Genomic DNA, 16,988 nt, shown 5'->3' on the forward strand with positions numbered 1-16,988 from the left:
AAGCGCAAATAGCATCGAATAGAATTTATTCACTGCATTTAGGTTACATGTGTTACATTATTTCACTCGTACATTACAATCGTAGTTTTAAAATTGATCAAATCTGTGCAAGGCTGCATAGCTCCCTTACATTGCAATAAAGTTTCCTAACACACCGACATAAAAATGCTCGTGTACTTCTGCCAAGTGCCACATGCTCTGCAAGCATTCAGCTTATCACATCAGGGGGCGAGCACCTTCTGGAAGAGAGCAATTAAGGGCATTCTCGCCTTGTCATATTCAAGAAAACTGACTGACCTGACACCCTCAAACCCATTAGCCTGATCTTAATAATGGAATCAATCATTATAAGTAAAATGCAAGTATATATGTATGAAAGTAACCTAATAAATGACAGCCACATTGGCTTCAGAAGGGTCAAATCTGATCTGACCGACCTCACACTTTTTTGAGTGAGTGAAATCGCTATCTGACAAAGAAAGTTACACGACGTGGGATACCTAACGTTTTACGAAGGTCCAAGACAAAGTACCACATGAGAGTTTCTGTTCCAAATTGAAATCACTTGGTATCAAAAGATAAATCATCTATGTGGCTCTATAATGGGAAGGACGTAGAAGAGAGTCATCTAGGGAGTTGACAAAAAATGGGGCGGAGAGGGTTGTGTTAAGGAAGTATTACATTAGTGTGCCTTAGAGATCTGTACTGAGACACTAAGTATACATAACTGGCCTGGAGTCTCAGACCCAGTGATCCAGGAAAGTGAATAGCCAACTAATAAGACAAAGGTTCATACACACGCAACAGGTCTGGTGTTGTTGCTGGTGTAGGAATCTGGCCCACAAGTGAATGCATTTCAGCTGTCTCTAAAGTGCTCCACAGAGGAAACATACCAAAAATATATAGAACAACAACAATCAGTACTATCTTCCCAAAAGACTTCTTCCCAAAGGAATACTTTCAGAATTGGTGCCAATTAAAAATATTTTCTGGAATGAGCTTCAAGTCAAGAGAGAAAACAAATCAGAGGTGTCTATTGCATTACATTAAGGTTTTCAAATCAGCCACAGTACAACAGTAGCTTTTCTTTGGGGATACATTGTCATGGAAGTGCATGTAAAATTACTGTAATAAAAAAGGATGCAGAATTTCNAAAAAAATCTCTGGTTGGTTATGTTTGAGGAAGAAGCATACACAAAATGTTCCTGAATGTTTGTAATTAAAACATGCTGTGTGTTTGTGTGGTGTGTGTCTGTGTTTGGGGAAGAGAAGGAATATCATTTACAAAATATGTGTAACTGGGAAGTCACTTCATTTTTTTATGCTTTCACCTTAATCATAAGAAAAGTTAAATGAAATGTGGTTTGACCTGAGCTTTGGAAGTGACCTCTGGTAAGTAAGGATAGTGTGATTACTGCTGCTCACTCAAGTCAATGTTAATCAAACAGTTCGGGGTAATTATCATTTTGAAGCAAAGCCTTTTAACATCAATAGTTACAATCTTTGGGTTTATGTGAAGTGAAATAGGGCTTTTGTGTTTGTTAAGTCAAGTAAAAAAAAACGTTCTATTTTTACCATTCTCTTCTGCTTTCTGTTCTCAGGTTAATGATCGTGACAATTTCATTCATTGCCACGTACTTTTAAGACAATATTTTTTAAAAAATGACTCATTCCAGTTCACATAGTTAAGACTGCACACCACTGTCAATCACTGCTGCGCCCATGAAAACTAGACCCAAGTTTGAATGGTCGGGGTGTTATATTGTAACGATTCACCCATTTTATGAATGGAAAACACTGCAAAAAAAGGTTATCCGTGGTAACAAATTGATCAAACAAGTGTTGCAAGGAACCACATCCTATTAACACGCAGGAGTGATAGGAAGATTGGTCTGTAGGGGGACAGGAAACTAACCCTTTCCAGTTCTATTGCAGCAACTTCGAGTCTGCCTTCAGCCAACACCATCCCTCAGCCCTGTTTGCATAGACTCTGTCCTCTCAGACTATTAGCATAAAACTTCCTGACTGACACATAAAAAGAGCAGTGCTCATAGAGAACTACTAAACGTTCAATACACGTACAGTAAGGGGAAAAAAACACACCCATCGCGTTATAGTCTGCCACACATTTAAACAGAATAATCCTTTCTTTTAACTCACAGGATCAAAGCTGACTTCAGTGCCAAATCCCTCCTTTGTTTTAGCCACAAAACTTAACGCCACCAAAGGGTCATTTCCTAGAAACAGTTTTGCTTACAGTTTTATTTGACCAAAACATTTCTGCACTAACACAAACCCAGTGAAAGGTCACTACAGCAAGTGTTGCTTTCCTTGGGACCCCACATCTTCTAAGATAGGTTTTGATATTAAGCGCTGCCTGGAGTGTAAAACGAGTTTGACCGACCGTCTGACATCTACAGCGTTCAAACAAATGACTTGTAAAAGCAGAGGGTGAAACACTGTGTTTATATATACCCAAATTTGTCGATCCACCTAAACAGACCCGACTGCGCTTTTGTCTTCCCACAGAAGACTGTATAGAGACTGAGGCCATGGGGGTGGGGAGAAGGGAATGTAACATGAACGAGTGATATTGTATTGGAGACAGAAAGTTTATGAATTTCAGTATCAGTCCATGTAAATCCTCAGACAGTGCCTATCTCCTGGTATCTGCTCTGCAGACTGAGGTCAGTTGAATAAGGACTCAGATCTGTTTGCAAACCTCTTGACAATAAACTTAGTGCAATCTGAGGTCCTCATATGACCCATAACAGCAGCATTCAAGAGCCTGTGTTCACACAGTCACTCAGTCAATTCGTGCACATTGATCTGAAGGTGTTTTATATTACATCCTTCTCTTAAATATAACCTCTCCTAACTGGGTCCCGGTGCTGTGCTCTATCACTGCAGAAAGCACTGCATCCCTTTGCAGGAAGGCAGCAGTTTGTGAAAGGAAATGCCAGACTCTCTCAGTGAGGAGCCAGGCATCTGGCCATATCCTGGTTAAAGTTATTCTTCACTGCAACAGGGCTCTCAGTCACCCAGCTCCTCTCTTTTATTCTTCTCCTTGAACATTTTACTTCCAAAAGCCGAGCCAAGAGTTATTAAAGCATAACCCTCTTGTCCTAAAAAAAAAGACTTTAAAACATCAGAACACCAAGTGGATCTCTTGAACTGTACTCACCTCAGTGAAGAAGTTATCCATTGTTTAATTGTAATCCAGCCTGTGCAAGTTTACTCTCTGCAAAATGCCCAGACAAACCATGGGTTAATGGTGTGTGCAGCGAATTAAGTGGGTATTTCGCTTCTCAGGTTTCGCAGTTACCACCAGTCTTGAGATCAACACAGACTCGTTCACACACACTCACACAGACACAGACACAGACACACAAACACACACACACTCTCCTTTGTTTTAGAGTTTCCTAAAGTCAAACACACTGTGAAACAGGCACGAATGCATGGCTTCCCCCCCCTCTCTTTTCTCTGACACGGCAGTGGGAAGTGGTCCTCGGATCAGCAAAGCAAAGCAGGAACCAAACCCACGCGATTGAGTTCTTGCAGAACTTAAACCAGAGTTTAAAGCTCCTGTACTTTGTCCTCCCAGTGAGTGAGAGAGTGAGAGAGTGAGTGAGCACAAAAACACACACACTTTCCCCTGAGTGCGATTGCTTCTCTGACCTGAGCCAACTGAGTCACACTCCCTGGTGACTGAGCCAACTCCACCCAGATCCTCCAGCCCAACCCACACTCACCCCAAATAAGGATCGGTTCCTTATCGATTCCCAAGTTTGAAAGTAAACTCCATCGTGTGCTCTCCCAAACGGAAATAATGCTGGAAACCCCCCCCCCCCCCCCACACACACACTCAGGAATTCCCCACCGTCTAGCAATTCCCGTGTGTAGGTGAGAAGAGATAATGCTGCAATGCATGAACAGGGAGTTGGACTGAATGGGCGGTGCAGGTATTTTTTTTAATGCAACTTTTAAAGCACCGAAAGTCTCAAGATGATAAGATCATTCTGGAATGAGAAGATCATTCCAGGCAGAGGGCGAAACCTTGGGCAAGTTTCCTTACTCCACACGCCTAATAATAATCCCTTCAAAAACCAAAAAAAAACCAATAATTAATTGGTCATTTTCAATCTACGACTGTTTGTGGGACATTGCTGTGCGCAATTGGCTGCCGCGTTCGCCCACAAATATACAGTCAATTCACTTTGCAGTATGTTCTGTGAAGCGCTTTGGGACGTCCTCCCGACGTGAAAAGCGCTATATCAAATGCAAGGATTATTATTATTATTATTATTATTCTTTTGATTCCAACTGGCAAACTCAGCTCTTCTTCAAATTGTATTCAAGCAGAAATCAGATGCAAATTGATGGGTTCATTAGGTGGACGAGCTCTGCCCCACCCTCCTCCTCCACCCAGTGTTGCTCATATACAACACTGTACAAACATGGATTTTTAGAAAAAGTAGTTTGCCCAGTTTTCCAGGAACCTGGAACAGTCAGCTGGATATCTTTGTCAGTCTATCACTCCCAGGCTGTTTGTGAGAGGTTGCTGTGCGCAAATTGGCTGCTGCATTCGCCCACAAAACTCACACAGTCACACCACTTCACAATATATCTTGCCAAGCACTTTTAGAAGTTCTGACGTGAAAGGCGCTATATCAAATGTAAGGATTATTATTGTTAATGGTAAAATGTTGAGTCATCTGCCTCCTTCCATTACTTAGGACTCTTGTTCAGCGCCTTGAGACATCTTCCCGCCGTGAAAGGCGCTATACAAATGTAATTTGTTGTTGCTCATCACCCTCAAGCGCCTATACAAATTAGCTTTCTCCCCCTTTGCTCCATTCCCACATTCAAATTTTTTTTAATTTTAAGTATGACTGAATTCTGGAAGCTTTTTAATTGCAGATTTTCTCTCCCACACACCCCACCCCCCAAAAAAAATGATTCACCAGAATATGATTTCACAGGATACAATGTACGTCAGTTTGGAGCAGTTGGTAGCACTCGAGCCTCTGTGTTACACAACTTTGGGTACAAGCCTCATGTCAGGACTTGAGCTCCTAGACTAAACTGAGAGTGTGGAGGAGTTCTGCATTGTCAGCGTAGCTGTCTTTTAGATGAAATGTTAATCTGAGCTCCTGTAATTCAGGTGGATGTCAAGGATCTCATGAAACCCATGCACAGGATATGATTTTCTCCTTTTTTCTCCTGCCCAACTATGTCATTCACCTCAAGAATGCGTGTGGGACTTTAAATAAATTGTCAAGTTTCCCTGCAAAAAACCCCAGTCATTTCTGCAGACAATAAATGGCTTTGAGATGTTCCAACATGATAATGCACTAAAACAATGACAATTCCATCTTATCTGGTCATTCTTGATGTGTGAAGCTCCTTGAATAGGAGGTAAGTGGGGTGTACGTGGAGCTGACCTGGCTCCACGGTGACATGCTTGGCAGTGGAATGTGGGAATTAAGTCTCACTAGACTACGCTGGTTCCAGAGCCATGCATAGTACTCCAGAGTACTGCCGATGATAGCACAGCCAGCCTGGATCATTCTTAGGACATGTGGAGTCCTGTAGCTCAGTGGTTAGAGCACTCGCTTTGCAAGCGAGAGACCTGAGTTCAATTCCAGGCAGGGCGAAACCTTGGGCAAGTTTCCTTACTCCACACGCCTAATAATAATCCCTCCAAAAAACCAAAAACAATAATTAAATTGGTCATTTTCAATCTACGACTGTTTGTGGGACATTGCTGTGTGCAATTGGCTGCCGCGTTCGCCCACAAATATACAGTCAATTCACTTTACAGTGTGTTCTGTGAAGCGCTTTGGGACGTCCTCCTGACGTGAAAAGCGCTATATCAAATGCAAGGATTATTATTATTATTATTATGGGGGGCAGACTAAATAAAAAAAAACTGGGGATAGATACTCCCACAGTGAGGTCCTGCAACCTGCAAGCCAATGGGTAGGGTAGTGCTAGCTGGACAAGCAACGGGAAAGGTTGCCAGAAAGTGCTTTTAATGGTGGTATGTGGTTTTAGCTGGTTAGTACTCCAATGCACACTTTGCGGTCCCCAAGCTCTTGCCAACCTGTGCCCAATACTCTCTGGAATTAGGTAAGTTGGATGTGTTCCCCCAGTGAGAGAATGCAAATTGGATTCCAATACATGAGAATTCCCATGTATAGTTGGGATGCATGTAATTCTCAATTCGTTTTGGATACACGTAAGCATGGTGATGGTTTTCCACTTGTATCAAACACCCGGCTGACCCCCCAAAAATGTGTGAGCATATCTAGCAAGTGTCTGTGGGCTGTTTGTGAAGGAAGTCATCAGGCTTGATCCTGATATTGCTCTCACCAGACTCTGTCACAAGCACTTTCCAGCAGGGGGCACTCAATAATATACCTTATAAATTATATTGTTGCATTTCATATGGAGCCTTTCATATCAGGAGGATAACTCAAAGTTCTTCACAGGAGTTACTGTAAGGTGTAGTGCAATGATTGTGTACATGTAAATTTAGAAACCAGGGATTTTGCAAAATCCTTGAAATTTTCAGTAAAATTGTGATACGGTGAAATCATTGAAATTAGGAGTCAGGATTTCGTGAAAAAGTGAAAAAGTGGAGTCCTGTAGCTCAGTGTTTAGAGCACTCGCTTTGCAAGCGAGAGACCTGAGTTCAATTCCAGGCAGGTCAGGGCGAAACCTTGGGCAAGTTTCCTTACTCCACACAGAGCCTAATAATAATCCCTCCCAAACCAATAACAATAATAAATTGGTCATTTTCAATTTACGACTGTTTATGGGACATTGCTGTGCGCAATTGGCTGCCGCGTTCGCCCACAAATATACAGTCAATTCACTTTACAGTGTGTTCTGTGAAGCACTTTGGGACGTCCTCCCGACGTGAAAAGCGCTATATCAAATGCAAGGATTATTATTATTATAAAGTGACCATTTCATTATATTCATAATCTTGCCTTGATACTTGTTAGCATTGTGAAGCTGTCATTGAACACTCTGTGGTGGACAAGGCTTTACAAAGCCCTTACTGCAGTCAGAAGAAATGTCAGACCAATGTTGTAAATGGTTCAAAGCAAAAATGTAACTCCCGATGTCATGGAAAGCTCACGTGTGTTAACAAATGAACATCTGACCCATCAGTGAATGAAATGTCACATGAAGTTTATGGTGAACAAAATATTGTGATTCACCAAGAGATACTATGTTATTTGCCATTTCCTTTTTTGACTGTGTTTGCACCACCCTGTAGCAAAAAAACTCCTTAAAAATCCATCTGATAAGTTGTCCTTCTGGAGGAATTTACCAGCTTTGCAAACAGGATGAAAGTGCAACAATGTGATCAAAGACACAGTTTTGTCATTGTGTTGGTTGATACAAATTATTTTTATCTCAGACCTAATTTAGTATTATATTGGATGGCGGATAACTGCAACATGTGTGTTCCTGCTGACTCATGAAAGCACCTGCTTATAACTGGGACAGTTTTGTGTCCAGGACAAAAATAGTTTTATTGCTCCAATCTTCTCATAGTCTGTTATCTTATAAGTAAGAAAATAATATTTTTTTATATAGTGCTTTATATGTCAAAATGTCTCAAAGTGTTTTACTGTTAATATGAAGTGTAATGACTGCTTTTTGTAGCTAAATGCAGCGGACACTTTGCACACAGCAAGGTTCCACAGGCAGCGATGAAGTCAATGACCAATTCATCTTGAGGATTGCTGGCCCAGTGAGATTCTATTCTTTTTTTTGAAATATGATCGATAACATTCACCTGAAGAACAAGCAGACTGGAAATTGATTTAAATGTCGCAGCTGAAGGATGGCAAGCTTGATAATGCTCCCCCAGTACTACTCTGGATTATTCCAGTCTTGGCTAGGAGCTCAAATCCACGTGTGGGATTTGTAACCTGTAGCTTTCTGACCCAGAGACAAGAGGTGGGGGGTGGAGGGTCGGTGATGTTTTATATGGAGGGAAGGAGGCCAGAATGAAACAGTGCAGATGTGTGGATTGGTGAGTATTCTAGAGCTTGATCTTGTTTTGCTTTGTCGCTCAGGGAGTATCTATGAAAAGTTGGGAGAGAACAAGCTTGATGGGCCGATTGATCCTTTCACATTCAATGGCTTTATATTCTGAAGCAATGGTCTGCAGGATTGAATCTTGATTCTATACAATAGTTTTCCCCTCATGAGCCACAATAGTCAATGTCTTAAACTAACAGCTAAGATAAAAGTTATGATAATAATAATCCTTGCATTTGATATAGCGCTTTTCACGTCTTCTAGACGTCTCAAAGCACTTCACAGAATAGACTGTAAAGTGAACTGACTGTATATTTGTGGGCGAAATGCGGCAGCCAATTGCATACAGCTGTCCCACAAACAGTCGTGGATTGAAACAACCAATTAATTATTGTTTTTTGTCTTGAGGGATTATTACTATGTGTGTGGAGTAAGGAAACTTGCCCAAGGTTTCACCCTGCTGGGAATCGAATCAGGTCTCTTGCTTGCGAGGCGAGTTCTCTAACCACTGAGCTACAGGACTCCACTTTGTAAAAGTTAGTTTACAAAACAGATTTTTTAAAATCTTAATCTCTTTTTTGGACTTGGAACTTGCTGTAGTGGATGACAACAATATTACAGTTCATTGAAACATGCAATTCCTTGGTCAGTGACTGCCTGAAAATTGTGCACTCAAGCAAGACCATTTGAATCGCAGTGTTGCATTTCATATGGTGAACTACAATCATTTTCTTTATAAAGTGCACAGATTTCTCATAATGTCCAAGGTTTCTTGCCATTAAATTTAAATAAAAATCAGAATTCATGGGAAAAAAATCTTCTAACCAGTTTTTAAAAAAAGATAACAAAGAACTATTCAGAATTCTTTCCCGAGAACTGCATGGAATTTGATGTGGTATTCTCTCTATATTGCCAACTTTCAGATAGGCTCAGTTCCTGGAGTTTTTCAAGTAGAATTTTCAAGTTATTTCTCCACTGAATTGGTCATTGGAGAACTTTGTTGCCAGACCATTTCTTTTTTACTCATATTGTCTTAAACTATTTTAGTCGCACATTTGACATGTGACTGAATGACAGCAAGCCACCGAACACATTACTGAATATTGGCTGGATACCAACAGGCTTGTTTGAATTATAATCTAATAATAATCCTTGTATTTGATAAAGCGACTTACCATGTCGTCGAGACATCTCAAAGCATTCCAACCCTTAGGGATAATTGGGCACCTCTGTCCCTCTTCCGCCTTGTGGAGTCCTGTAGCTCAGTAGTTAGAGCACTCGCTTTGCAAGCGAGACACTTGGGTTCAATTCCAGGCAGGGCGAAACCTTGGGCAAGTTTCCTTACTCCACATGCCTAATAATAATCCCTCCAAAAAAAAAACAATAATAAATTGGTCATTTTCAATCCATGACTGTTTGTGGGACATTGCTGTGCGCAATTGGCTGCCGCGTTCGCCCACAAATATACAGTCAATTCACTTTACAGTATATTCTGTGAAGCGCTTTGGGACGTCTAGAAGACATGAAAAGCGCTATATCAAATGCAAGGATTATTATTATTATATTTATTATTACTCAGCCCACTTCTATCACCAATTGCCCTTGGAAAACAATCTCCCCCGACTCCCTTTCCACTGCCCTGGAGTCATCCAAACTCTTGCCCCTCTGACCCTTCTCTCACAATAACATACCCTCCTTGATCTCTCTCTTCTCCACAACTCCCTCTCCTCCATCCTTGACTCCCTTGCACCCCTCATCTCCCGAACCACCTCATATTCTCATAAATCACCCCGCTACACCAGCTATCTCTGATCTCTCAAGGCACAAGTGAGCACTGGCGAACATACTTGGACCAAATCAAATCTAACAGTCCATTAGCAGATCTGGTTTGACCACACTAAGACCAAACGCTCTTGGAAGCCAAGGATGATTCTAGGCTCCTCTTCTCCACCCCTAATGGCCTTCTCCATCCACATTCCCGTGCCTTGCCCATCCTCTCCTCCAATTCCAACTGCGAGGAGATGTTGGACTTCCTTGAGTCCAAAATCCAGATGATTTGTTTGGCTACCCCTGTCCACCGCTGTCCTTTCATCACCCACCTCATGCCCTGACCCCCACCCATCCCTCCCTACACACTTTTGACCCTGTCTCCCCTGCTTCCCTCACCTCCATCATCTCAAAAATTAGGTCTATCTCGACCCCATCCCCATCTCTCTCTTCAACTCCCAGCTCCACTTCCTGGTCCCTCTTTCAACTGTCATCATTAACCTCTCCTTATCCACTGGCAGTGTTCCCATCATCCAGAACTCTGCAGCTTGGGTCATCTCCCGCACTAGGCTCCTCGACCCTATCACCCCCATCCTCGCCCGACTCCACTGGCTTCCCATCACACAGAGGACACAATTCAACATCTTGGTCCTCACTTTTAAATCCCTCCATGGTCTTGTTCCCCCCTACCTCTGCGACCTGCTAACCCCCTACCAACCTGCCCGTTCACTCGGCTCAGCGAGTTCTGGCCTGATTCACATCTCCCACCTCACCCGCCCCACCAATGGCGGGTGGGCCTTCAGCCACTCTGCCCCAACTCTCTGGAACTCCATCCTGCAGTCCTGCCGCCTTGCTCCTTTCTTTGCCTCCTTCAAGGCTTGTCTCAAGATCCTCCTCTTCGACCGTACTTTTGATCTCCCTGCTTACCACTCTGCCCTCCACCCTCACCGAACCTGATCCCCAGCTTGGGTCCAAAACACTGAATGTCCAACACCTTGGGATGTGACCCTGATGTGATGGGCACTATATAAAATGTAATTTTGTTGTTGTTGTAGGTGGGACTCCCCTCAGCCTTACAACATTCTACCATCTCATACAGAGCTACAACCTGTCCCAGACATTCCTCACAAGAACGGAAGCCAACTTGCTCCTTCCTGATCAAACCGCGAGCCTCCAATCGGTGTGATGTACATGCAGTGACAACCTGCAGCACCACTTTAAGAACCACTGAAATAAGCAAGATTCCTCTGTAGTTATCGGTCACTAGGGTCACTCTTCTTGTGGATAGACACCACAATTGCACTCTGGAGCACTGACTGGGTGCATACCTCAGAGAGATTCCTATTGACCAGAGCTAGAAGGGCAGCTCCAAGGCCAGTTGGGAATTCCTGGCTTTGACCTGTAAGATCCTCACCGTTCTCCATCTCCTTCCTCAGGGCAGCTTTCAGGAATTACCAGTGTAAAGCTGGGAGCTAGTGATAAGTAAGGACAGTCTGAAGAAGATGGACGTAAAAAAGTAGAGCTTCCTTTACAAAAGAAATCTTTCTTTTTATTGTTAAAACTTTTGCGCAAGTTTTGTTTTCCGGTTGTGACCCACACAATCCTACATTCCCATTTAAACTGTAATACACCTCTGTGAGGTCCCCACTGAGGCGAGCTCTCTGGAGACTGAAGAGTCCTAGTGAGCTCAGCACAGATCATGGCGCAAAGCTGAGGCCTTCCTGATCTGTATGGCTCAGTGATCCCATTAAAAAAACAATTTGATTCTGTGATGGGAAGTCGTTAAAGTGGATATTCTGGAAGGATGAGATTCAATGGTGAAAGAGTCTTCTCCAGCTGAAACTCTTGTGATCTTGTGTTGAACACCAGCCAGTGACTTTTACCAATGGGGCTATTGTAGAAAAAATCATCTTTTGCTCTAGGTCAGATCAAGATCAGTGCATATCAGATCTCTGCTAATCTTAAACACATCACAAGGCACACAGAGTTATCATGGTTTTATAACAAACACATTTTATGTTTATTCAGTAATAAATTGAAGATGCTTCTACTTTAGCAATAGCAGGCTGATGTTTATAATTTAGGAGTCAGCCTGGCTCAATTGGTAGTACTCTCGCCTCTCAGTCAGAAGATTGTTGGCTCAATCACAGGACTTTGAACTCATAGTCTAGACTGACATCCCAGTGCAGTGCTGGGGGTGGGCTGCATTTTTTCTGTGGTGCACTTCCTGATGAGATTTTAAACCTAAGTCCTGTCTGTGCTCATTGAGGTGGACAACAAAGATCCCATGACACTATTCGAAAAGGAGGGGAATTTCTCCCAATGTCTTGGCCAACAAATAAAATTGGGCTGCCACTTCATGGCTGTTTGTGGGACATTGCTATGCCTCAGTTGGCTGCTGCATTCGATTACGAAAGCCACAGTTAGTATACTTTACAACAAATCCTGGGAAAGGCTTTGTCACGTCCTCAAATTTAAGGATTGTTATTATATTTTAACCCTCTATGTGATGACTTATTAGCTGCCCAATTGTAACCCAGTTGAGGGCTAATGATATTAACTATTTCACATTTTCCTTACATTGGACAGGGAGTGAGTCAGAATTCCCTTAACATCTTATTCTCAATTTATAGTGGCCTGCGGAGGTTGAATCAGACAAACAGCCAACGTTAGATTCCTCAACTAAATGTAGCTAAAATATGCAGGCTGAACCAATACCACCTTAAACAAAATCTACTTCTGGAAGGGTGTTATGCCAATTGGGTTGTACACCAGGGCCAGCCTCACTCTTCACTCTTCCCTCTTCTTCCTCACTGCCTTAGGGTTTTGTTTTAAAAAGTAAGTTGCATACATCTTATCTCTGCACATACAACTGAATCTGTCACAATGTCAATGTGGAGAGCCTGATTGAAAAGTTACCAGAACCCACATGTGAACCTATGGACTATAGTTTAATCCCAAATATACAGCGGGTTCAGAGAATCTGATACTAATTTTGGAAAGTGTGGAATTCCAGAAGTCCTGTCTGGAACTATTTTTATAAACAAGGCTCATAATGTTCTGTACAGCTGAGGCAAAAGTTCCACATCAAAAACAAAGCAGCCGTTGTGCTTTTTTTACATAGTGCTTACTTTATCCCAGCTTTTGGTTAATACTAAATCAGCCAGTTCCTCTGCCAAACAAAGCTGAGTGACAGCACTATCGGTGTTCCAAGTAAAACAGTTGTATCCTTCAGCTCTTAAGGCCTTTACAGATCCAGTTAAAATCGTGGAAAATAATCTTAATACCTGTTGAAACACAAACGGAAAAAAATGTTTCCAACAAAGTAAGAAAGCAGGTAAAAGGGATTGTGCCAATATGTAGCAACATCTCGATTTTTACCTAACTGCAGTGCATCATCACTGCACATCTCGTGCGGGTTCCTCAGGGCTCTGCCCTTGGTCCCCTCCTCCTCAATATCTATACGCTCCCTCTTGGTGACATCATCCGCAGACATGGGGTCAACTTCCACATGTATGCGGATGACACCCAACTCTATCTCTCTGCCTCCACTCTTGACTTCAGGACCACTGCTGTCCTGACAGAATGTCTGTCAGACATCAAGTCCTGGATGAGAGCTAACTTTCTTCAGTTGAACGTCAACAAGACTGAGGCTCTCCTGATTGGCTCCTGTCAGTGCCTCCTCACCTCAGGCGCTGACAGCATCACCATCCATGGTTACACACTCCACCTTACTAAGCCAGTCCGGAACCTTGGGGTCTTGTTTGACCCTCAACTATCCTTTCTACCCCACATCTGCGCCATGATCTGCTCTGCCTTCCCCCACCTCCGTCACAATTGCCTGGTTCCGACACTGTCTCACACCGCAGGCCGCGGAAACCCTCATACACGCTTTTATTACATCGAGGCTTGACTATGCAAATTCATTGCTTGTCGGCCTCTCCAACTCCTCCCTCCACAGGCTACAGATTATCCATAGCTCTGCAGCCCATGTCCTCTCCCGCACTAAACTCCGTGACCCTATCACCTCCATCCTCGCCCGACTCCACTGGCTTCCCATCACACAGAGGATACAGTTCAAGATCCTGGTCCTCACCTTCAAAGCCCCCCACAGTCTTGTTCCCCTTACCTTTGCAACCTCCTAACCCCCTACCATCCTGCCCGCTCCCTCTGCTCAGCGGGCTCCGGCCTGCTTCACGTCTCCCTCCTTTGTCACCCCACCATTGGTGACTGCCACTCTGTCCCAATCCTCTTGAACTCCATCTCGCAGTCCCTTCGCCTCGCCCCCTCCCTTGCCTCCTTGAAGACCCATCTCAAGACCTTTTCGACCGTGATTTCGGTCACCCTGCTTTCCCCTCTGCCCTCCACCCTCCCCAATTCCGATCTCCAGCTCGGGTCCAAAAAACTGGGACATCCTCCTGAGGTGAAAAGCGCTACACAAATTTTATTCTATCACCTGCCTGCCAAGAACTGAGTTTGCAGTGAAGCCCTCTACCATATTTTCTTTGCACACACAGCCTGATAAACCTACGGGGATTGCAGGAAAGTTATTTTTAGTTTTACAGCCTCACTTTGCTTTGTTATTACTTCAGTAATAACTGCAGGAGGAAATGGTTGACAGCATCCAGTTTCAATGAGTTGGCCAATAATTGAACCACAGTGTATAATTAAACATATATATTAATTGCACACAGGCTATTTTTATTAAGAAGTCAGTCTTGTTTACCCTTTCCGTACTTTTTATGGTTACCATAGTATCCAGTGTAAAATAACCAGTCAATGACAAAAGAGAATCTAAATTTGAAGAGTCTGATGAAGTGCACAAAACAAGGAGGAAATGGCAGAAAGTATGATAGCTGAAATTGGAGCAGGAATTTACACTTCCATACGTAAATAATTACACACACAAAATAATGTTGGGCCCTAGAAATTCACTGCAGATTAAATTCTGGTAATTTTACTACCAGAATACTAAAATTTGGTCACTCAATCCATGACTGTTTGTGGGACACTGCAGTGTGCAATTGGCTGCTGCATTTCACTGACAAAATATACATATACACTTTACAATATATTCCATGAAGTGGTTTGGGACATCTCAATGAAGTGATAAAGCGCTATATCAAAGGTAAGGATTATTATTATATTACTATTGCTGACATGAAATGTAATTCTTCAGCAGTGTTATAAAGAACTCAATTTTAAAAACAGTTCTTAAAAATAGTTAGTTTCTGAGTTAATTCAGCGAGGTGCTGAGACATACAAATTGGAAAGTTCACAGATATGATCCCCAGTCTGCACTGATCTCAGACAAGGCAGCAGAAGGGTATTGCAATTGGCTTTAGCCCTCTGAACTGGGAGGGGAGAATTAGCCTGTGTTCCTCGATTTATGATTACTGACATCTTCTGTCAGTTGTGCTCTTTATGCCTCTCTTCCTTTCCGTACTTTGGCTATTTCTCACTTACCTGCATCCCAACCCTATCTTCCCTTGTACCCCTTATAGTAAGTTAATTGACTAAGCAATGGAAATACTGAGTAAATTTTAGAAAAATACATGTTTTTTTACACATCTATTGTTCTAACTTTAATACATACTGTGTTTAAGTAAGCGGGTATGCTAAGTGACTTGGCCTGTGCATCCACAAGCTCCCTCTAGTGCCCTGTTCATCTCTGTCCAGATGAGTTCTCTCCTTCCTTTGTCCTTAGATCAGCTGCTGTTCCTGTCAATCTTACACAGTGGACCCACCTCCCACAGTTCAGTCACCTTGTTCAGTTCTGCCTGGTCAGCCTCTTGGGACGTCCGCCCTACGTGAAAAGCGCTATACAAATGTCATTTTGTTGTTGTTGTACACTCACCAGCCTCCACCCTCAGATTTTCCCCAAGTTGGGACTTTGAACTTTGGGATCAGCATGTATTCCTAGAGTGTCAGTACTTAGCAAAGAAGTGGGATATCACCCCTCACGTTCCTTTGCACAAGCCAGAGGATTTATTATTGTTCAGTTTTTTTATAGGGCTGAAATTTGTTATCACATCAAACACATTATCGTAGCACTCACACTTCTGAGGTATAGGTTATTGATACAAGCTTTACTTCTGGACTTGAGCTCAGACTAGTTCAGGGTAACAACCCACTACAATAATGGAGAAATGCTACATTTTTAGAGGTCAACATTGTCTTCCTGTTTGAAAAGAGAAGGGAATTTCTCCCATTGCCCCTTATCAACAATCCTACAACTAAAATTTGGTATTAATTTCTTGGTTATTTGTGATACCTTTGTGTATACATTTATGCATTTCCATGGCATGAAACCCGAATAATAATACTGTAATAATAATCCTTGCATTTGATATAGCACTTTTCACATCTTCTAGATGTCTCAAAGTGCTTCAAAGAATATACTGTAAAGTGAATTGACTTTATATTTGTGGGTGAAACGCAGCAGCCAATTGCGCACAGCAGTGTCCCACAAACAGTCATGGATTGAAGTGACCACTTTTATTGTTTTTTTTTCTTAAGGGATTTTTATCAGGCATGTGGAGTAAGGAAACTTGCTCAAGGTTTCATCCTGCTGAGAGTCGAACCCAGGTCTCTCGCTTGCAAGGCAAGTGCTCCAACCACTGAGCTACAGGACTCCTTACATTTAGTATAAATCCTTTCACATTGGGAAAACAGGATATATTATGCTCTGAAATGCTACCCTACTATATAAGTTTTTGTTGTTATTGTTGAGTTCAAAGTCCCAACTTGGGGCTCGAATCAGCAACCTTCTGACTCAGAGTTGAGAATGCCTGGACTAAAACAGGTCTATGTTCCTCATGTTTCAATTATGCAAATTTGGACCATATTATTTACTACAAAAGCAGTATTCTGAAATGGAGGGTTGAATTTCATTCCACATTGAGACAGGTATGACGTTCATTGGTTAACAGAAAAACAAACCTTTAGTCTGTCTGAATTTGTCAGCTTTAATATCGTACAACAATCAACAAAATCATTAATGCATTTATTTCAAACACAAATGTGAAATTAATCTGCACACATAATCCAAATGAAAAGGTCATTAGTTTATACATTTTGTACCAGCTTTAGTGGTAGTCCACTGAATAGCACCCAGTCATTGAGTGAGGTTTGCTGTGATTCTCCAAAGTTAG

General features: G+C 42.4%; 1 protein-coding gene across 1 annotated transcript in view; it reads right to left on the reverse strand.

Moving 5' to 3' along the window:
* myo10 (myosin X) overlaps window positions 1-3,654 on the reverse strand; it is a 156,917-nt gene extending 153,263 nt beyond the window's left edge. Inside the window, exons 1-2 of the mRNA XM_007901716.2 lie at window positions 3,442-3,654; window positions 3,185-3,241 (exon numbers count right to left, since the gene is read on the reverse strand). Coding sequence (XP_007899907.1) covers window positions 3,185-3,205 — 21 coding nt within the window. The 5' untranslated portion in view covers window positions 3,206-3,241; window positions 3,442-3,654. The remainder of the gene's footprint in view (window positions 1-3,184; window positions 3,242-3,441) is intronic.
* Window positions 3,655-16,988: the final 13,334 nt, after the last annotated feature.

Source organism: Callorhinchus milii, unplaced genomic scaffold (genome assembly GCF_018977255.1).
Source record: "Callorhinchus milii isolate IMCB2004 unplaced genomic scaffold, IMCB_Cmil_1.0 Scaffold2, whole genome shotgun sequence".
Lineage (NCBI taxonomy): Eukaryota > Metazoa > Chordata > Chondrichthyes > Chimaeriformes > Callorhinchidae > Callorhinchus > Callorhinchus milii.